Source organism: Oncorhynchus masou, chromosome 6 (genome assembly GCF_036934945.1).
Source record: "Oncorhynchus masou masou isolate Uvic2021 chromosome 6, UVic_Omas_1.1, whole genome shotgun sequence".
In the NCBI taxonomy this organism is placed as follows: domain Eukaryota; kingdom Metazoa; phylum Chordata; class Actinopteri; order Salmoniformes; family Salmonidae; genus Oncorhynchus; species Oncorhynchus masou.
Genome location: NC_088217.1, coordinates 61,951,949 through 61,975,879, shown reverse-complemented (window position 1 = coordinate 61,975,879; position 23,931 = coordinate 61,951,949). Strand labels below are relative to the sequence as shown.

At 42.5% G+C, this 23,931-nt stretch overlaps 1 protein-coding gene across 1 annotated transcript; it reads left to right on the top strand.

Annotated features, from left to right (window-relative positions):
- Window positions 1–290: 290 nt before the first annotated feature.
- LOC135542380 (zinc finger protein ZFP2-like) lies at window positions 291–13,684 on the top strand. The gene is made up of 2 exons (XM_064969306.1): window positions 291–910; window positions 10,667–13,684. The coding sequence occupies exons 1-2, from the start codon at window positions 544–546 to the stop codon at window positions 12,073–12,075; spliced, it is 1,776 nt and encodes a 591-aa protein (XP_064825378.1). The 5' UTR covers window positions 291–543; the 3' UTR covers window positions 12,076–13,684.
- The last annotated feature ends 10,247 nt before the right edge of the window (window positions 13,685–23,931 follow it).

The window sequence follows — 23,931 nt, the reverse complement described above, 5'->3', positions numbered from 1 at the left end:
GTTATACCATGTTGGAGCAGAAAAGACTGACAGTAGCTAGCTAATTATTTAGAATAAGTTAGACTTAATGAAACTGCCTTAAATGTGCTGTAGTAAACATGTTTTATTCACACTAATCAATCAACACATTCAGGTCTTTGTGTGTCTCAATATAATAGTATTATTTAATTAAATCAATTTAAAATAATCTTTGTCTGAAAATAAAATATGATCCTCAACTGAGTTTCCCCTCCAGTCAGCAGACGGCGATGTGCGTCTTTCAGGCGACGCTGTCAGCGTGACGTATAATCTAGTGGACGGTTCTTCAGAAACAGCTCGTCAACCACCTCGGTAGCCTGCTAGACAACATAGCCGAACGATTCAAGCTATTTATACGTTTTCTGTCTATATTAGCTACTGTGTTTTAGACACACTTCTGTCGTATCTACTTGTTAACATATTTAATTTAATATTACGTTATTTTGTATTAGTCAGCTATAGTATCTGGCCGGTTAAGTTAGCACTAGCCTAGTCGCTAATGATAGCTAGCTAACACCCCCGACCATGAGCTCCCTAAACTTCTCCCCTCCTGTTAAAGAAGAGGAGGTCTGCTGGATGGAGAAAGAAGCTCTGGGGCTGAACATTATCGTGAAAGAGGAAAAGGAAGAAGAGGATGTCACAGTAAAACAAGAAGTAGAGTGTGAGGCTGTGACACTGAAAGAAGAAGAGAAAGACGTTTTAGTGAAAGAAGAGGAGGATGTTACTGTGAAAGAAGAGGAGGATGTTACTGTGAAAGAAGAGGAGGATGTTACTGTGAAAGAAGAGGAGGAAGAGAAAGGGGAGGATGCAGTTTTTGGAGTGAAGATGGAAGGGGAAATTACTGTCACATTGAAAGATGAAGAGGTGGAGATAGGAGATCTGATTAACACCAGTAAGTACCGCCTTAAATTTGTTTTTAACTTTGGATATTCAGGGTTGGCTCGTCAATACCTCTTCAACGGAGGGCCCTAGGATGATGACATATATGTCTAGAATCAGACGAGGTAGAGAGTAAGCTACCCCTTGTTTTCTCAGTTCCGTTTCCAAAAAGTGACTTAACATGGGTGGGTATAATTTGTGGAACGTTCCAACAGGAATATGTTCCAAAAACTTTGTAACAAATAACGCATACAATGTAGCACGATCAATTAACCTTGCTAACGAATAGGCATCAACTCACCACGTAGTTTATTCTTAATGTTTGTCCATAGGCTACCAGAGTGAGGACAGACATTTTTTGGAATAAACGTGGTGGAGTTAAACACTTAATGAAATAGCCCACTCCCTCCCTACCGGGTATCTTATTCGGCCGCAATACGACTCTGTATGCGTTGTTTGTTGGAAACCTTGTTTTTTACGAAGTTTTTTGGAACAGATTCCAGTTGGCAAGTTCCACAAATTATACCCACCCACTTAACATATCTATTTGAGAAGGGTCAATCTGCTGACCGCAGACTGGGGGGCACGGCATGTAGTGATTTTTCATGTAGTGATGTTTTACTACACACTGTGCCCCCCAATCGTGTCATGTGAGTTTGATTGGCTACACCAAAGATTATGGATATACTGACAAGATGTCTCTCAGCCATAACAAGGGGAGTTGATGTCCACAAAGCTGCACTGCGGGTTGTCTAGCTCCGCCTATCCTGTCTTTGGATTGGTGAATTCATCTTTTTATTGTAATCTATTGTTTATATTCTATGAGGGTTGTTGTCGTCAACCGCCTGTATTCAATGGAGAGAGATGCTAAGCTACTAGCATGAATATGCATAGTGATCTGGAGACAACTCCTATAGCTTTTCTATCAAAGTTGTCAGTATGTCACGTGTCCACATAACAACTTAAGCATTACGAAACTTCTGTTGGCTCAAGTAAACTTCACGCATCAAATAAGCCTTTCATTTTGTTGTTGACCAAATTCAACACTTTCCACATTAAATTGATAATTGTTTCCACTTGGATACAACCTACTGTAGCCTACTAGCAAGACCTAGAGAGTTACAACCTACTGTAACCTACTGGCATGACCTAGAGAGTTACAACCTACTGGCATGACCTAGAGAGATACAACCACTTGGATACAACCTACTGTATCCTACTGGCATGACCTAGAGAGATATAACCTACTGTAACCTACTGGCATGACCTAGAGAGTTACAACCTACTGGCATGACCTAGAGAGATACAACCACTTGGATACAACCTACTGTATCCTACTGGCATGACCTAGAGAGATACAACCTACTGTAACCTAATGGCATGACCTGGAGAGCTAGAACCTACTGTCGTCTACTGGCTTGACCTAGAGAGATACAACCTACTGTAACCTACTGTCATGACCTAGAGAGTTACAACCTACTGGCATGACCTAGAGAGTTACAACCTACTGTAGCCTACTGGCATGACCTAGAGAGTTACAACCTACTGTAACCTACTGTCATGACCTAGAGAGTTACAACCTACTGGCATGACCTAGAGAGTTGCAACCTACTGTAGCCTACTGGCATGACCTAGAGAGATATAACCTACTGTAACCTACTGGCATGACCGAGAGAGTTACAACCTACTGGCATGACCTAGAGAGATACATCCTACTGTAATCCACTGGCATGACCCACAGTGATAAAACCTACTGTAACCTACTGGCATGATCTGGAGATATACAACCTGCTGTAACTGACAGGCATGACCTAGAGAGATTGTAGCGGTATTTATTAGATAGGGGTAAAGAAAGATTTTGTTCGGGCAGGTATTAACCATGCCGAAAGGAAAAGAGTAGAATAGAGAGAGTACCACTACCAGACCCACACACATCAGCAGAAGAGACTGCCTAGAGTGTAGCCTGTTTACCAGATAGCCAGTCGAGAGAAAAGAGAATACACACCATATAAAACCCACATTACAGCACAGGGGTAACCCCAACAAGAATACCTCATACAATAATACTAATAATGGCAGAGCAATTAAACAGCAACTTCATACAAGAACGAATCCAGTCATCAACAGAGGATTTGCAATAATCTGTATTATTTTCTAGTGGATGAGCGCAGAGGGTATGAATGTGGGGGGTGTTCATTGACACAACAACGGCCTTAAAAATGTCCACAGTCTTCTTGGCCACATGTCATTAGCACACCTCACCTCAATACAGTTCACATAACAATACACAACTTGCAAGCAACCTCCCTTTTAACTAAAATGTACATCAAAATACTTCTGGCAGTCTGTTGCAGGGTAAAGCACTGGAACGAGAGGGAAGAGAAAGAGAGAGAAAAAGAGATCTTAGCTGTGGTCTTCAGGCCTGCCGGTGTACGGTCTGACTGTCCGATGGTTTGTTGGTTTGTATGTTAAAGCTTCGCAACAATGTTGCTACTAATCAATGCGATCCATAAAGGGCGCAGTCCCAAACAAAAACAACCACGATCTAAAGCGATCACACCGATGATCGAGTTAAATACTTTATAAACTACAAACGCTGAAAACAAACAAAATGTCTACAGCACACACAATCAAACTGTCGCTCCAGCCAAGATCCCCTCGCCAAAGAGCTGAACGAGCTCTCTTTATTTCCTCCTTCCTTACTGCTCATGCGTTCTTAAAGTGGCAGTGCACAGTGAAGGCTCCGAGCAGATTTCGCTACAAGATAGAACCTACTGTAGTCTACTGGCATGACCTAGAGAGAGAGTTACAACCTACTGTAACCTACTGGCATGACCTAGAGAGATACAACCTACTGGCATGACCTAGAGAGATACAACCTACTGTATCCTACTGGCATGACCTAGAGAGTTACAACCTACTGTAACCTACTGGCATGACCGAGAGAGATGACCTAGAGAGAGACAACCTACTGTAGCCTACTGGCATGACCTAGAGAGCTAAAGTTGTAAAATTCCTGGATTTTAAATGAATATTTTCCAGTAATAATGATAATATGTACAGTGGGGCAAAAAAGTATTTAGTCAACCACCAATTGTGCAAGTTCTCCCACTAAAAAGATGAGGCCTGTAATGTTCATCATAGGTACACTTCAACTATGAGAGACAAAAATCCAGAAAATCACATTGTAGGATTTTTAATGAATTTATTTGCACATTTTGGTGGAAAATAAGTATTTGGTCAATAACAAAAGTTTATCTCAATACTTTGTTATATACCCTTTGTTGGCAATGACTGAGGTCAAACGTTTTCTGTAAGTCTTCACAAGGTTTTCACACACTGTTTCTGGTATTTTGGCCCATTCCTCCATGCAGATCTCCTCTAGAGCAGTGATGTTTTGGGGCTGTTGCTGCGCAACACAGACTTTCAACTCCCTCCAAAGATTTTCTATGGGGTTGAGATCTGGAGACTGGCTAGGCCACTCCAGGACCTTGAAATGCTTCTTACGAAGCCACTCCTTCATTGCCCGGGCGGTGTGTTTGGGATTATTGTCATGGTGAAAGACCCAGCCATGTTTCATCTTCAATGCCCTTGCTGATGGAAGGAGGTTTTCACTCAAAATCTCACGATACATGGCCCCATTCATTCTTTCCTTTACACGGATCAGTCGTCCTGGTCCCTTTGCAGAAAAACAGCCCCAAAAAGCATGATGTTTCCACCCCCATGCTTCACAGTAGGTATGGTGTTCTTTGGATGCAACTCAGCATTCTTTGTCCTCCAAACACGACGAGTTGAGTTTTTACCAAAAAGTTATATTTTGGTTTCTCTGACCATATGACATTCTCCCAATCTTCTTCTGGATCACCCACATGCTCTCTAGCAAACTTCAGACGGGCCTGGACATGTACTGGCTTAAGCAGGGGGACACGTCTGGCACTGCAGGATTTGAGTCCTTAGCGGCGTAGTGTGTAACTGATTGATGGTAGGCTTTGTTATTTTGGTCCCAGCTCTCTGCAGGTCATTCACTAGGTCCCCCCGTGTGGTTCTGGGATTTTTGCTCACCGTGCTTGTGATCATTTTGACCCCACGGGGTGAGATCTTGTGTGGAGCCGCAGATTGAGGTAGATTATCAGTGGTCATGTATGTCTTCCATTTCCTAATAATTGCTCCCACAGTTGATTTCTTCAAAACAAGCTACTTACCTATTGCACATTCAGTCTTCCCAGCCTGGTGCAGGTCTACAATTTTGTTTCTGGTGTCCTTTGACAGCTCTTTGGTTTTGGCCATAGTGGAGTTTGGAGTGTGACTGTCTGAGGCTGTGGACAGGTGTCTTTTATACTGATAACAAGTTCAAACAGGTGCCATTAATACAGGTAATATGTGGAGGACAGAGGAGCCTCTTAAAGACAGAATTACAGATCTGTGAGAGCCAGAAATCTTGCTTGTTTGTAGGTGACCAAATACTTATTTTCCACCATAATTTGCAAATAAATTCATTAAAAATCCTACAATGTGATTTTATGGATTTTTTTCTTCTCATTTTGTCTGTCATAGTTGAAGTGTACCTATAATGAAAATTACAGGCCTCTCTCATCTTTTTTTAAGTGGAAGAACTTGCACAATTGGTGGCTGACTAAATACTTTTTTGCCCCACTGAATCTTCCTATCCACATGTGGAATCTCTCCTTTGTCTTCCTCTCTACACCAATAACAGACAGCTACTGTGGGATCCCTCTCCTTTGTCGTCCGCTCTACACCAATAACAGACAACTACTGTGGGTCTCTCAATCACAGCCGGATGTGATACAGCCTGGATTGGAACCAGGGATTGTAGTGACGCCTCTTGCACTGAGATGCAGTGACTTAGACCGCTGCGTCTGTGTGTGTTCACTTTTTAACTGTACTAGAATGCTTAAAAGGCCACTAAAATTTTAAATATCAGTTATCGGTATTGTTTGTTTGGGGCAAGGAAAATATTGGCCAAAAATGTCATATCGGTGCATCCCTTTATTCTAAAATTGATTATTATTTTTAAATCCCCATCAATCTTCACACAATACACCATAATGCCATCACAATACCCCATAATGCCATCACAATACCCCTTAATGCCAAAGCAAAAACAGGTTTAGATTTTTTGCAAATTTATTAAAACTATTCCCCAGGATAACTCGTCTGAGTAATGTAAGATCCCAGGATAACTAGTCTCAGAGTAATGTAAGATCCCAGGATAACTAGTCTCAGAGTAATGTAAGATCCCAGGATAACTAGTCTCAGAGTAATGTAAGTTTCAGATAGTTTAACCCGTTATAGCCTAAGCCTTGTCTGAGGGGGAGGTCCTTCAAAGCTATGTGGAATTGTTTTAAGAAGGTTTAAATAACACAAAGGGCTTTTCCAGTATAGTACTGTAGAAACACCCTCCAACATGAAGGGCTTCCCCAGTATAGTACTGTAGAAACACCCTAGAACATGAAGGGCTTCCCCAGTACAGTACTGTAGAAACACCCTCCAACATGAAGGGCTTCCCCAGTATAGTACTGTAGAAACACCCTCCATCATGAAGGGCTTCCCCGGTATAGTACTGTTTTAAGGTTATACCAAGGATAATTAGGCTTTCTGATTTTGAATTGTAAGACTCCTTGAAGTATCAACCAAAAATATTCACAAGTTAATTTATGTCAAATGATTAGGCCATACTGCTATAACCCATAGTAACACATTGGATAACATTCACAACATGGAACAACAGTAACACATTGGATAACATTCACAACATGGAAAAACAGTAACCATAGTAACATTGTTTCCCCCAAAACATCTAAAGGAAGTTTATTCTGAAGTGTCTGGTTTCCTAATTAGCAGTGAGGAGTTTCTACAACCAGATATACCACATCCATAACTAGTGGTTTCCTCATTACCAGATATACTACATCCATAACTAGTGGATTCCTCATTACCAGATATACTACACCCTCATAACTAGGTGGTTTCCTCATTACCAGATATACTACACCCATAACTAGGTGGTTTCCTCATTACCAGATATACTACATCCATAACTAGTGGTTTCCTCATTAGCAGATATACTACATCCATAACCATCGGTTTCCTCATTAGCAGGGAGGGGTTTCTACAACCAAATTGCATTTGCATCGTCCTCATGCCGTAATTTTATTAAACGCAGAAAGGGGCCTATATTGGAGACCAAAAGTCATCTGGCACACCACTTACAGTTTCAACAACGTTAATAACTTATTTCTAGCCTACAATCCTTGATATTACTACTAATGTGAAAACAAGACAAAATATGACCGTTCTTGCTCATTTTAAGACACATGTTAAATAATCATTACATTCATTACAGATGTCAATTGTTGTACAACTTCATAGCTACGCTGTTGTGGCATCACTTTTTACAGTGGATTTCCACTGTTGTGGACCTCTTGCAGCTCCCCCCCTACTTTGTGCAATTTCCGCCTGAAGACATACCCAAATCTAACAGCCTGTAGCTCAGGCACAGAACCAAGGATATGCATATTATTGGTACCATTTGAAAGAAAACACTCTGAAGTTTGTGTAAACGTGAATTGAATGTAGGAGAATAACACACAATAGATCTGGTTTAGATAAAACAATGAAAAAAAGCATACGATTTTTATTTTTTTATCATCATCTTTAAAATGAACAAGATAAAACAAACATTCAGATAGGATGATGGGGACAATTTCAGTGAAAAATATAAGAGGGCAACAGTACTTGTGCAAAGTTTCAGAATGATAACTTCCAAAATGGGTGTGCTCCATGACATTTATCATCAAGTCACCCAGGTGTCCCACACAAGTAGCCCAAGTGTACCCAAGTAGCCAAATTGGTGAAGGTATACATTTTGAAACAAATGACTATATACAAAATGGTATTCTAACACCACCCCCCCCCCCCACAAAAAATGAGAAAAAAATGGGGGGAAAACATCATTATTGATACAAAAATATATGATATATATATATATATATATATATATATATATATATATATATATATATATATATATATATATATATATATATATATATATACATTTACAAAATAACATGGGTAACTATTTACACACTTTCAATATTTGGAAGACCCTCAGTCCTCTATCAAATCTATTTATATAGCCCCAGCCTAAAACCACCAACAGCAAGCAATGCAGGTGTAGAAGCACAGTGGAACAGTTTAGGGTTCCATAGCTGCAGGCAGAACAGTTGAAACTGGAACAGCAGCAAGGCCGGGTGGACTGGGGACAGCAAGGAGTCATCATGGCAGGTAGTCCTGAAGCAAGGTCCAAGGGCTCAGGTCCTCCGAGAGAAAGACGGAGAGAAAGGGAAAGCAGACTTAAATTCACACGACACCGAATAAGACTGGAAAAGTACTCCAGATATAACAAACTGACCCTAGCCCCCGACACATAAACTACGGCAGCATAAATACTGGAGGCAGGAGGGGTCAGGAGACTCTGTGGCCCCATCCGATGAAACCCTCGGACAGGGCCAAACAGGAAGGATATAACCCCACCCACTTTGCCAAAGCTCTACACAATATTGTGCTGCTGATGCCAGGTGCCATAGCAGTCTCTTTCTGCTGTAAAGCAGAGGGTCACCAAGCATGTGGTGCAAGTGATCGGGGACTTCATCTTGCAAACAACACAGCGACGCCTCCATGCTGAGCCCTTTTGGACCTTAGGCACATCCATACCTGCAGAAATAAATAAATTACCTGCAGATGAGCAGAAGGGACAGAGGTAGAGTAGGTAGGTCTTCTCCCCATACTTATTTGTGTTAGACACGAGCGACTCGACAACGGATTGGGTGAAAAATAGCTGAAAAAGCTGAAGGGGGCTGTAAGTTGATGTCATGCTCACCTGAGGTCCTGGCTCCCTTTTTGGCCTAAATGTTGCTTGAGGTGACTCCATATCATCTAGGACAGTGTGCCAACGCCCTTCTGTCCCTTCATTTGCAGGTGGCACACTTCCCCTCCTCCGCTTCTTTGTCAGTGCCTTCACACCTCTAGATGGCCCGGGAGGTGTGGAGCCGGAGACAACAGGTGTCCGGCTGGATGAACCAGCTTCAGTGGGGGATAGACACCATGGCACTCGGGGCTCCCATTTGGAGTCAGTGTCACTGTGAAAGAAAATGTTCAGTTAGAATAGTTTTACATTTGAGCCCTGTATCAACAGGTATAATAAACAGATATATAGAGTACAGGGAACATAAAGTGCTGTTCCATTTCACTTTGGCCATTGTAGTGGGCCTGCCCTCCCCTCAACAGCCTCAAATAGGCTATTTCATGTGGGGGTGGGGTGGACCGGCAGACACACGCATCTCAACCATGCTCCCTCTAATCCATAATATGTAGACTGAGAGGAGGAAGCATGGTCGCTGTGTTGCGATGTGTGGGTTTGCTGTTACATTCTACATAAAAAAATATATATATATATATATATATATATATATAAAATACACACAAACATAGGCTAAGGGTCATTCACATACATACAAACATACCCCCACGCACGACGCATAGACAATGTGTACTTTACACATTTCATTAAATTTGTATATATTGCAAATAAAATGTTTTAAAAAATCGCAAAGAATATTTTATATTATTAATTTCAAACAACAGCATTAGCATGAGAAGAACTTACCAGTCCAAAATGATGTCCTCGCCGTTCAAAAAATATGCTTCCATTTTGGAGTCAAAGCTATGGTCGCTAGCTGAATCTTCTTCCAAAAGAAGATCTGTTTCACTGTCACGATCAATTTCCTCTATAATTTTGTCTACATTTGTATATCTAGTCTTAGATTGAGCTTTTCCTGACTTATTCGCCATGATGTTAGATATATAAACAGCTGAAGATGCGCGTTACCGAAAAGGAGCTGTGTCACAAGCCTGGCTCCTTCCAGTATGACTGTTCAATGGCGAATGACCGTCTTTACGCAGGAGTTTCCTACATGGGTTGGTCTTCCAACACATAACCATTGCATATTGCAGTGTTCCTCAGCTCATTGGCTATCTACCCAGCTAGATTTCAAGACGATAAGTGGTCATTGGGATAAAATTCAGTCAATCAACGAAACAGCGGGCAAATCATTGGTGCACAATGATGTCATGACTTGTTGTCTTCAAATCGGTTTTTCACAGTCAATATGTTCTGCGAAATGACCCATCAAGTTTGATTGTGTTACAAACAAACCAGTTGATTGTAGTGAAACCAAACATGACTGGAAAAGTCACATTCTGTGTGGGTTATTTACCTGGAATGTGTCGTCGAAAATGGAATGAGACGGAATTCACTACAAGCGGTTCACAAAATGTTTCGTGTTAGGCTACAAAAACGGATTTTATCAAACAAAAGATCATTCATTGTGTAACAGTGAGGATTGGGATTGCAAACAGACGAAGATCGTCAAAGGTAAACGATTTATTTTAATGCAGTTTGTGTTTTCGTTACACCTGTGCTCGTTTAAATGTTGTTGTTTTTTATGGGGCTCTATGCTCAGATAATCGCATCGTGTTCTGTCGCAGTAAATCCTTTTTTAAATCTGACAACGCAGTTGGATTAGCAAGATTCTAGGCTTTCGATACATGTGAGACACTTGTATTTTCATGAATGTTTAATATGACTATTTATGTAGGGATCACCGTATGTTGTAGAATTTCAGCCCGCTAGCAGGTTCCGTGCTCAGAGAGGTTAACCATCTGTCTGACTTTGTTGTTCACACAGGAGAGAGACGGGACTACCGTGGGTCCTCTGGGGAGCCTCAACAACCTCATGATGCTGACAAGGCAGAGAAGAGTATCTCCACATCAGAACACCTCAAGAAACACCTGCAGAGATCCACAGGGAAGAAATCTCACTGCTGCTCTGACGGTGGGAAGAGACTCACCTCCTCAGCAGGCATTAAAATTCATCAGAGAATCCACACAGTGGAGAAACCTTTTGGCTGTACTCAATGTGGGAAGAGTTTTACTCATTCAACCAGCCTGATATCACACCAGAGAACACACACAGGAAAGAAATCTTATATCTGTAGCTGTGGTATATGTGGGAAGAGTTTTACTCGGCTGAGCACCCTGATATCACACCAGAGAACACACACAGGAGAGAAACGAGAGAAACCGTATAGCTGTGATGAATGTGGGAAGAGTTTTGATACATCTAGCCATCTTACTGTACACCAAAGAACACACACAGGAGAGAAATCGTATAGCTGCACTCAGTGTGGGAAGAGTTTTTTTACATCTAACCATCTGAAGATACACCATAGAACACACACAGGAGAGAAACCTTTTAGCTGTACTCAATGTGGGAAGAGTTTTACTCAGCTAAGCAGCCTGATATCACACCAGAGAACACACTCAGGAGAGAAACCGTATAGCTGTAATGAATGTGGGAAGAGTTTTACTCACCTAAGCAGCCTGATATCACACCAGAGAACACAGACAAGAGATAAACCATATAGCTGTAATGAATGTGGGAAGAGTTTTATTAGCCAAAGCAGCCTGATGTCACACCAGAGAACACACACAGGAGAGAAACCTTTTAGCTGTACTCAATGTGGGAAGAGTTTTGTTCAATCTGGCAATCTAAAAGTACACCAGAGAACACACACAGGAGAGAAATCTTATATCTGTGGTCAATGTGGGAAGAGTTTTTCCTCATCTAGCATTCTGACTCAACACCAGAGAACACACACAGGTGATAAATCTTATATCTGTGGTCATTGTGGGAAGAGTTTTACCTCATCTAGCAGTCTGACTCAACACCAGAGAACACACACAAGAGAGAAATCTTATAGCTGTAATAAATGTGGAAAGAGTTTTAATACATCCAGCATTCTGACTCGGCACCAGAGAACACACACAGGAGAGAAGCCTTATACCTGTGATCAATGTGGGAAGAGTTTTACTCAGCTAAGCGGCATGATATCACACCGGAGAACACACACGGGAGAGAAACCGTATAGCTGTGATCAATGTGGGAAGAGTTTTGCTACATCTGGCCAGCTTACTTTACACCAGAGAACACACACAGGAGAGAAACCCTATAGCTGTAATCAATGTGACAAGAGATACTCTGATAAAAGGTGTCTGATCAAACATCAGAAAATACATGAAGGAGTTGTTTCATGATATCAATGAATTAATGTTGAATGTTAACACTTTGTAGTAGGAGTATTTTAATAATGTCACAATGTAGAAGCCTAAACGTTTGCCCCCTTATCATTTGATTTCAACATATGGATATTAGCCTCAGGAGGAAAATCCAGGCTCTGAAATGGAAGTGTACTATTTATGTGATTTAACAAAAAGTGACTAACACAAAAAGAGTTGTGTTACATTTACCATGTTGGTGACCCACTTGAATCAAAATGCAACACTTCAAAATGTATCTAGCTGTTTTCTACAAATTGTCCTCTAACCAGGGATGTACACATTACTCCCTGATTCCGTGTGGTTTTTGAGCTGTTAGTGTGGTTTTTGAACAGGATGTGCAAACTCATCTCCCTCCTCTCGCTCAATTGATTTTAACATGATATCGATGAGTTATGACAAATAAGTGTTGCATTCCTTTGTTTAGCGACACCTACATTTAAATGCATCACTCCAAAATGTGGCTAACTGTCTTCGGCAGGTTGTCCTAGAACCAGTGAGCTAAAAGATATCTCCCATTTCCATGTGTTTTTTTTAGATGTTAGTTTCAACAGCAAGTACAACCTGATTTCCCCACAAATCGATATCAGTGATTTATGGCTACTTGTCAAAACAATAGGGGTTTTGGTGCTTGTGTCCATGGTGAGGACAACTTGGTTTCTGATTGTCTCAAGGTTGGGCAGTCAAAAATATTTGTGTTTTGTGTTTAGCCAGTGTGTTCCATGGATCACAAATTATTTTGAATTTCCGTATTGGAGATGAGTTTTGTTTGGGCTCATTCCAAGGGGACGAGAGTTCTAGAAGCTAGTGGGTTTTAGGAAGGGAAAAATTCACATTTTTTCTTGTTTTTAATTGTTGATAGCCAGTAGACAGCATGTTTATATTGGTGAAGGTGAAGCATTGTAGTTGATTATATTGTGAAATGGAAGTTGTTTTCTGTTGGCGGTGCGCATTCTTTTAAGGTGTTAGTCTTTGTTTTTTCCATTTATGTTTTGATGTTGAACTTTAGCGAGTATAGCTCGTTAAGCTCGTTAGCGCTAGGACGCACCGATTGGTGTCACCTCCTTAGTCAGTATATGTTACACCTGTGCTGGCTTGTCCATCTCGTTAGTGGGAAGGTGTTTCACCTGAGCTGGTCCAGGTTCTATTTAAGAGTGTCTGGCCCAGTGCTCCAGTTGTCTTGATAGATGTGGAGAGTCAACACCTTTAGTCCATCGACCTTTTTGGTTGGCTTCCTGTCTAAGTTTGGTGTGGGTTTTTCTTTCGTTTTTCTCTTCTTGGGCATATTTAGTGGGTCTCTTGGTGGGTGTCTTTTGGGTCCCTGTTGTTATTACTAGTCAACTTCCAGTGGACACCCCCATAGTGTCTTTCAGAACCCCTCCTAAAAAACAAGCTAATATTTTGGGTTGGATATTTTAACATTTTAATCAATTACATTTCCTTAGGATGCTCATTTGTCTTTAAGTTTTTTTTATCCTCTTATGTTTGTGTACTAAATATTTCTGTTTTTCTGTTTTTTCCTGTGAAGCCATTGTGTTGCATCCATGTCTGAAATGTGCTGTATAAATAAAGCTTGATTTGATTTGAATATATTGCAAAACAAATTAACCCAATGACTGACCAATCAACAGACTAACAGTCCATCTTAGTATGAAAAACAGTATCAATCCCACTTTTCCAGCCTGCTGAAGGTGTGGTGGAGTGGTAAACACCACCCCCGGCTCTACCAGGGGCTTGAGGTGGTCTCCCACAGCTCTGCTTATGTCATGTTCTGTGGTCTTGCCGTTCCATTTATTGACTGCCCCTGCAACACAGAAACACATTTAGTCATATTATCAAACACTCAAAGTAATGGATATGGAGCATCTATAGCCTCAGATACACCTGGCACCTAAATGTGACTTCTGTCATCTGATCATTCCAAGCTGCATTAGGTTCAGATCTACCAGGATGGGCCTTTGACATTGTCTGGAAGTAGCCAGACCACTGAATATGCATACGCAATGTCAAAAGATGAGTGGGGAAAAGTACATTTTACACAAGTGACCTTCATAATAAATCAAATCATATGTTATTGCGGGTGTAGAGAAATGCTTGTGTTCCTAGCTCCAACAGTGCAGTAATATCTAACAATTTCACAACAAATACCTAATACCTAATACATATACCGTATTCTCCGGTTCCGGGTTGGAGCGAGCGGTCGCATCTACACTTCGGTCCGAGGGTAGTATAACTTTTCATTACATTTCATTATAGTACAACGGTTTGATTTATCTAATCTTAGCAATTTCTTCTTAGCTAGCTACATAGCCGTCTTTGTATCAAAGATAATTGCGTAATTATCGTATTTCGTCGTCCTAACGTAGTCTACACTGCTATCTGCCCAGCAGCTAGCTAACGTCTACCGTCTACTAGCACTGTAGAAACTATTACACTTAACTGAACGACTCGATTAGTGTAGTGTTAGCTAGCTACATAGTTGTCTTTGCTGTCTTCGTATCCAAGATAATTGTGTAGTTTAGAGTGTGTAGACTTAGAGTGATTATCTTAATTTACCGAGGTTAGCTAGCCAGCTATTTGTCGTCCTTAACGTAAGAGTTACTGCTAGCTAGCTAGCCAACAGCTAGCCAACGTCTACCGAATTAACTTCAACAACCCGGTCAACATTCCGCTTCGCTCCACAGGTAGTATCACATTTTCATTTCACTTCATTACAGTATAACGGTTTGATTTGTTTGATTGTAGCTAGCTAGCTACATAGCTGTCTTTGTATCTAAGACAATTGTGTAGTCTAGAGCGATTTTCTAGGTTAGCTAGCCAGCTATTGTCGTTCTTTTAACGTAACGTAACGTAATCAACACTGCTAGCTAGCCAGCTAGCCCCCGAATAGCAGCACTGTAGAAACTATTACACTCGACGGAACGACTTGATTAGTGTAGTGTCAACAACGCAGCCACTGCCAGCTAGCCTACTCCAGCAGTACTGTATCATTTCAATCATTTTAGTCAATAAGATTCTTGCTACGTAAGCTTAACTTTCTGAACATTCGAGACGTGTAGTCCACTTGTCATTCCAATCTCCTTTGCATTAGCGTAGCCTATTCTGTAGCCTGTCAACTATGTGTCTATCTATCCCTGTTCTCTCCTCTCTGCACAGACCATACAAACGCTCCACACCGCGTGGCCGCGGCCACCCTAATCTGGTGGTCCCAGCGCGCACGACCCACGTGGAGTTCCAGGTCTCCGGTAGCCTCTGGAACTGCCGATCTGCGGCCAACAAGGTAGAGTTCATCTCAGCCTATGCCTCCCTCCTGTCCCTCGACTTCTTGGCACTGACGGAAACATGGATCACCACAGATAACACTGCTACCCCCACTGCTCTCTCTTCGTCCTCCCACGTGTTCTCGCACACCCCGAGAGCTTCTGGTCAGCGGGGTGGTGGCACCGGGATCCTCATCTCTCCCAAGTGGTCATTCTCTCTTTCTCCCCTTACCCATCTGTCTATCGCCTCCTTTGAATTCCATGCTGTCACAGTTACCAGCCCTTTCAAGCTTAACATCCTTATCATTTATCGCCCTCCAGGTTCCCTCGGAGAGTTCATCAATGAGCTTGATGCCTTGATAAGCTCCTTTCCTGAGGACGGCTCACCTCTCACAGTCCTGGACGACTTTAACCTCCCCACGTCTACCTTTGACTCATTCCTCTCTGCCTCCTTCTTTCCCTCCTCTCCTCTTTTGACCTCACCCTCTCACCTCCCCCTACTCACAAGGCAGGCAATACGCTCGACCTCATCTTTACTAGATGCTGTTCTTCCACTAACCTCATTGCAACTCCCCTCCAAGTCTCCGACCACTACCTTGTATCCTTTTCCCTCTCGCTCTCATCCAACACTTCCCACACTGCCCCTACTCGGATGGTATCGCGCCGTCCCAACCTTCGCTCTCTCTCCCCCGCTACTCTCTCCTCTTCCATCCTATCATCTCTTCCCTCTGCTCATACCTTCTCCAACCTATCTCCTGATTCTGCCTCCTCAACCCTCCTCTCTTCCCTTTCTGCATCCTTTGACTCTCTATGTCCCCTATCCTCCAGGCCGGCACGGTCCTCCCTCCCGCTCCGTGGCTCGACGACTCATTGCGAGCTCACAGAACAGTGCTCCGGGCAGCCGAGCGGAAATGGAGGAAAACTCGCCTCCCTGCGGACCTGGCATCCTTTCACTCCCTCCTCTCTACATTTTCCTCCTCTGTCTCTGCTGCTAAAGCCACTTTCTACCACTCTAAATTCCAAGCATCTGCCTCTAACCCTAGGAAGCTCTTTGCCACCTTCTCCTCCCTCCTGAATCCTCCTCCCCCTCCCCCCTCCTCCCTCTCTGCAGATGACTTCGTCAACCATTTTGAAAAGAAGGTCGACGACATCCGATCCTCGTTTGCTAAGTCAAACGACACTGCTGGTTCTGCTCACACTGCCCTACCCTGTGCTCTGACCTCTTCCTCCCCTCTCTCTCCAGATGAAATCTCGCTTCTTGTGACGGCCGGCCGCCCAACAACCTGCCCGCTTGACCCTATCCCCTCCTCTCTTCTCCAGACCATTTCCGGAGACCTTCTCCCTTACCTCACCTCGCTCATCAACTCATCCCTGACCGCTGGCTACGTCCCTTCCGTCTTCAAGAGAGCGAGAGTTGCACCCCTTCTGAAAAAACCTACACTCGACCCCTCCGATGTCAACAACTACAGACCAGTATCCCTTCTTTCTTTTCTCTCCAAAACTCTTGAACGTGCCGTCCTTGGCCAGCTCTCCCGCTATCTCTCTCAGAATGACCTTCTTGATCCAAATCAGTCAGGTTTCAAGACTAGTCATTCAACTGAGACTGCTCTTCTCTGTATCACGGAGGCGCTCCGCACTGCTAAAGCTAACTCTCTCTCCTCTGCTCTCATCCTTCTAGACATATCGGCTGCCTTCGATACTGTGAACCATCAGATCCTCCTCTCCACCCTCTCCGAGTTGGGCATCTCCGGCGCGGCCCACGCTTGGATTGCGTCCTACCTGACAGGTCGCTCCTACCAGGTGGCGTGGCGAGAATCTGTCTCCTCGCCACGCGCTCTCACCACTGGTGTCCCCCAGGGCTCTGTTCTAGGCCCTCTCCTATTCTCGCTATACACCAAGTCACTTGGCTCTGTCATAACCTCACATGGTCTCTCCTGTCATTGCTATGCAGATGACACACAATTAATCTTCTCCTTTCCCCCTTCTGATGACCAGGTGGCGAATCGCATCTCTGCATGTCTGGCAGACATATCAGTGTGGATGACGGATCACCACCTCAAGCTGAACCTCGGCAAGACGGAGCTGCTCTTCCTCCCGGGGAAGGACTGCCCGTTCCATGATCTCGCCATCACGGTTGACAACTCCATTGTGTCCTCCTCCCAGAGCGCTAAGAACCTTGGCGTGATCCTGGACAACACCCTGTCGTTCTCAACTAACATCAAGGCGGTGGCCCGTTCCTGTAGGTTCATGCTCTACAACATCCGCAGAGTACGACCCTGCCTCACACAGGAAGCGGCGCAGGTCCTAATCCAGGCACTTGTCATCTCCCGTCTGGATTACTGCAACTCGCTGTTGGCTGGGCTCCCTGCCTGTGCAATTAAACCCCTACAACTCATCCAGAACGCCGCAGCCCGTCTGGTGTTCAACCTTCCCAAGTTCTCTCACGTCACCCCGCTCCTCCGCTCTCTCCACTGGCTTCCAGTTGAAGCTCGCATCCGCTACAAGACCATGGTGCTTGCCTACGGAGCTGTGAGGGGAACGGCGCCGCAGTACCTCCAGGCTCTGATCAGGCCCTACACCCAAACAAGGGCACTGCGTTCATCCACCTCTGGCCTGCTCGCCTCCCTACCACTGAGGAAGTACAGTTCCCACTCAGCCCAGTCAAAACTGTTCGCTGCTCTGGCCCCCCAATGGTGGAACAAACTCCCTCACGACGCCAGGACAGCGGAGTCAATCACCACCTTCCGGAGACACCTGAAACCCCACCTCTTCAAGGAATACCTAGGATAGGATAAAGTAATTCTTCTCACCCCCCCCCCTTAAATGATTGAGATGCACTATTGTAAAGTGGCTGGATGTCAGAAGGTGAATTCACCAATTTGTAAGTCGCTCTGGATAAGAGCGTCTGCTAAATGACTTAAATGTAATGTAATGTAAATGTAAATCTAAGTAATGGATTGAGAATATATAAATATATGGATGAGCGATGTCAGAGCTGCATAGACTGATACAATAGTATAGGATATAATACAGTATTTACATATGAGATGAGTAATGCCAGATATGTAACAATGATTTCAAGTCTGTGTATGTAGGCAGCAGCCTCTCTGTGTTAGTGATGGAAAAACAGCTTCTGTCTCTCGGTCCCAACTTTGATGCACCTGTCCTGACCTCGCCTTCTGGATGATAGTGGACTGAACAGGCAGTGGCACTAATATAAATAAACATAGATAAGGGAACATATTCCCTTTTGCTTACGTGATGAACTGCTAAGGGGACATAAATATTTACCATCTAAACCATCTGTGACCTCTCACCTCTCTGTCTGTAGAAGTGTTCTTCATAACCAGTCCCTCAACAGCTCTCTGACTGAGCTCCACCCTCACTGGGTCTTCAGAGGAGAGGAATGCTGAGGAGGGATGGAAGAATGAATGGATCAATCAGTCGATAAAGTGTAGAGCTGCTGTCTGACAAAATCACAATTTTAGTATTTCATGAAAGTAAATAAGGCTTTATGACTGCTGAATATCAACTATCAATCACTTGGATCATGTACTTTCAGGTAGAGGTACGTCCCTAGCCCATTGAAGTTGATAGAGATGGTTGGTAGAGATGTCCCAAGGATCCCAGATAGCATTGACCATTGTGCATTCTTCTGTCTCTTTTACATAGCAGGTGATGGGTTCGGACTTCTGAATTTAAATTTATGAAATATCCTTATTATGTGAAATTGAATGTAACAATAATGAATGTTGATGCTAATATGATGTACAATATTCCATGATGTTTCTATATGAAAACAATAGAGTAATATATTTAATATGATGTACAATATTCCATTATGTTTCTATATGATAACAATAGCGTAATATATTTAATATGCCATATACTATTTTTTAACAGTTTCCCAAATTATTGTCATTGGTTACACTAATTGCATTGTCTGTACACATAACCCGGTTCAAGTATTCATGACATCACCCTGAAGAAGGCACAGTGATGCAGAAACGTTGGTAAAAAAAAACATTAAATTACTGGGAGTTTATACATGGAGAGACTTTATTTTGATAGTTTATAGTTTATTCGCCGTTAGTCAGCACCCCACACAAACTATTTTTCTGGGTGTACGCCAGCTCATGATTTTTAAGGGTAGGTAACAACACATCCGCCACGCTGATCCTCAACACAGGGGCCCCTCAGGGGTGCGTGCTCAGAATGAATGACTGACTGCCCAGTTCAACATCAGTTCACCGTCTCAACTCACACTGTATTGGAGCAGCAGCAGCAGCTGACTGCCCAGTTCAACGTCAGTTCACCGTCTCAACTCGTACTGTATTGGAGCAGCAGCAGCTGACTGCCCAGTTCAATGTCAGTTCACCGTCTCCCTTCATACTGTATTGGAGCAGCAGCAGCAGCTGACTGCCCAGATCAACATCAATTCACCGTCTCACCTCATACTGTGTTGGAGCAGCAGCAGCTGACTGCCCGGTTCAACATCAGTTCACCATCCCACCTCATACTGTATTGGAGCAGCAGCAGCTGACTTGATCGTTGATGCTAATCAGCATGTTTGAATCTGAGAGTAAATAGAGCCGACTACACTCTAAAAATGAAGGGTTCAACTGGAGTTGTTCTCAGATCCCCTAAGAACCGTAGGGTTCTTGGTCAATGAAAAACAGCCCCAAAAGGTTCTTCAAAGTACTTGTTAGAAGGTGGGTTCATCGAGGAACCTCTGTTGTTGCTGGACTTCTTCTGGGAACTTCACAATTACAACTGAAAAGGATGGTGACAAGTTTGAATGCGACAACAGTTAAAAAGGTTAAGTTGGGTTGATGTTTGGCTCTGAATATGTCTGGAAATACTTTATATAATAATATAACATACTAATAATGAATAATGAAGACAATGATGGTTTTATGTGAATATCTTCCGTAACGTTACTATAGTTAATTACCGTAAATATTAGAAAGCCGGGTTTGACCGTCGGCGTTGTATGAGCTACAGTACAGTACCGTTATCTAGCTAGATAACATTATGTCCTAACTAGGCACAACTACAGTGCCTTGCGAAGGTATTCGGTCCCCTTGAACTTTGCGACCTTTTGCCACATTTCAGGCTTCAAACATAAAGATATTTTTTTTTGTGAAGAATCAACAACAAATGGGACACAATCATGAAGTGGAACGACATTTATTGGATATTTCAAACTTTTTTAACAAATCAAAAACTGAAAAACTGGGCGTGCAAAATTATTCAGCCCCTTTACTTTCAGTGCAGCAAATTCTCTCCAGAAGTTCAGTGAGGATCTCTGAATGATCCAATGTTGACCTAAATGAATAATGATGATAAATACAATCCACCTGTGTGTAATCAAGTCTCCGTATAAATGCACCTGCACTGTGATAGTCTCAGAGGTCCGTTAAAAGCGCAGAGAGCATCATGAAGAACAAGGAACACACCAGGCAGGTCCGAGATACTGTTGTGAAGAAGTTTAAAGCTGGATTTGGATACAAAAATATTTCCCAAGCTTTAAACATCCCAAGGAGCACTGTGCAAGCGATAATATTTAAATGGAAGGAGTATCAGACCACTGCAAATCTACCAAGACCTGGCCGTCCCTCTAAACTTTCAGCTCATACAAGGAGAAGACTGATCAGAGATGCAGCCAAGAGGCCCATGATCACTCTGGATGAACTGCAGAGATCTACAGCTTAGGTGGGAGACTCTGTCCATAGGACAACAATCAGTCACAAATTTGGCCTTTATGGAAGAGTGGCAAGAAGAAAGCCATTTCTTAAAGATATCCATAAAAAGTGTTGTTTAAAGTTTGCCACAAGCCACCTGGGAGACACACCAAACATGTGGAAGAAGGTGCTCTGGTCAGATGAAACCAAAATTGAACTTTTTGGCAACAATGCAAAACGTTATGTTTGGCGTAAAAGCAACACAGCTCATCACCCTGAACACACCATACCCACTGTCAAACATGGTGGTGGCAGCATCATGGTTTGGGCCTGCTTTTCTTCAGCAGGGACAGGGAAGATGGATAGAGCCAAATACAGGACCATTCTGGAAGAAAACCTGATGGAGTCTGCAAAAGACCTGAGACTGGGACGGAGATTTGTCTTCCAACAAGACAATGATCCAAAACATAAAGCAAAATCTACAATGAACTGGTTCAAAAATAAACATATCCAGGTGTTAGAATGGCCAAGTCAAAGTCCAGACCTGAATCCAATCGAGAATCTGTGGAAAGAACTGAAAACTGCTGTTCACAAATGCTCTCCATCCAACCTCACTGAGCTCGAGCTGTTTTGCAAGGAGGAATGGGAAAAAATTTCAGTCTCGATGTGCAAAACTGATAGAGACATACCCCAAGCGACTAACAGCTGTAATCACAGCAAAAGGTGGCGCTACAAAGTATTAACTTAAGGGGGCTGAATAATTTTGCACGCCCAATTTTTCAGTTTTTGATTTTTTTTTAAACGTTTGAAATAATTAATTAGCCCCTCCTAAATAAATCAATATCAATCAATATATTTTTTCCTGTTATTAATTTTTTTCGTCAACCGTTCCATAAACTTCCTATCTATCATGTTGCTCCAACCTGGGACGGCTGGGTAGACTAGTGGTTTGAGCGTTGGACTAGAAATCGAAAGGTTGCAAGTTCAAATCCCCAAGCTGACAAAGTTTACGTTCTTCCCCTGAACAAGACAGTTAACCCACTGTTCCTCGACCGTCATTGAAAAATAAGAATTTGTTCTTAAACAACATAACTGTTTTTCTGACATTTAAGGGAAAATAAAAAATTGAGACGTCCTCGAGGGCGTGGATGTTCTCCCCATCAAAGGCCAGCGGATTTTCACTCTCATGGTGAAATGGATTTCCGCCGATTTGCAGTAAAGGAGTGAAGAGCAGTGAAATCTGTGTCAACAAAAGTAAGAAAATATTAATACACATACAATTAACAAAGAACATAACAAATGTTCAGATGTAGTTTTATATAAGCATGCACACTTATGTTTATGAAGGAACAGATGACTGGTGCATAGGCATACCTTGTCACGGACATAAAGGCCACTCGGGTTCTCATTGAAGAGGTAGGTCAAGAGCAGAATCGCTGCCGTGGTCTCCAGTCCTAGTAAAGTAAAGCAATGATCTTACTACGCTTGCTAATTTTATTACAAAATACATTAAAGAAAGGGAAGGAATAAGAACAAATACCTCTTCTGTATTGTCCTTCAGGGACTGTCAAAATAGCAGGATGATGTCCTCACCCCTGCCTCGCCTCTCTACCTCTGCTGGTCCTTGAAATCTCGTTTTGTCTATATCCATTCCATGGACTTGATTAATTTCTGAGAATATCTGAAAAGATAATTAAGATAATTCACGCGGACATGTAACGTTTCCAAAATGGGATAGTATTGTCCATGTAACGTTTCCAAAATGGGAAAGTATTGTCCATTTAACGTTTCCAAAATGGGATAGTATTGTACATGTAACGTTATGCCCCCTTGTGAGTTAATAGTATTGCATGCTGTAGCAGGCTATATAAAGAGGAAGACCTCCATTGACGATTCAGTTCGTTGTAACATCTCGTCAGGACAGGTCACCGTCCTGACTTAGTTAGTTAACGTTTGCTAGTTCATTATCACAAAACTGAGAACTGCTCTAGATTGGAAACTTACGTTAATGAGTAATGTTGGCTTTATGAAAACGATATACAATATATGGGAAAGAATATAGCTGAGGGAAATAATTCAAACCTAATTGAGCCTAGTTAGGACATAACGTTATCTAGCTAGATAACGGTACTGTACTGTAGCTCATACAACGCCGACGGTCAAACCCGGCTTTCTAATATTTACGGTAATTAACTATAGTAACGTTATGGAAGATATTCACAGAAAACCATCATTGTCTTCGTTATTCATTATTAGTATGTTATATTATTATATCATTTATTTATTGACATATTCAGAGCCAAACATCAACCCAACTTAACATTTTTAACTTCTGTTGTCGCATCCAAACTTGTCACCATCGTTTTCAATTGTAATTGCAAAGTTCCCGGAAGAAGTCCAGCAACAACGGAGGTTCCCCACCCCCACCTTCTAACAAGTTCTTTGAAGAACCTTTTGGGGCCGTTTTTCATTAACCAAGAACTCTACGGTTCTTATAGGATCTGAGAACAACTCCAGTTGAACCCTTCATTTTTAGAGTTGTAGTCGGCTCTATTTACTCTCAGATTCAAAACAAGCTGATCAGCATCAACGATCAATTCAGCTGCTGCTGCTCCAATACAGTATGAGGTGAGACGGTGAACTGGGCAGTCAGCTGCTGCTGCTCCAATACAGTATGAGGTGTGACTGTGAATCGACATTGAACCGGGCAGTCAGCTGCTAGTGATCCAATACAGTATGAGGTGAGACGTGAACTGACGTTGAATCATAATGATTAAGTTAATTCGTGAAACTGTTAAAAAATAGTATATGGCATATTAAATATATTACGCTATTGTTATCATATAGAAACATCATGGAATATTGTACATCATATTTGCATCAACATACGT

What these genes read in the sequence shown, in the direction of transcription:
- LOC135542380 (XM_064969306.1), top strand. Translation starts at nt 544, where the DNA reads ATGAGCTCCCTAAACTTCTCCCCTCCTGTTAAAGAAGAGGAGGTCTGC. An exon ending in AGGAGATCTGATTAACACCA is followed by an intron (nt 911 to 10,666) that starts GTAAGTACCGCC and finishes TTGTTCACACAG; the next exon opens with GAGAGAGACGGGACTACCGT.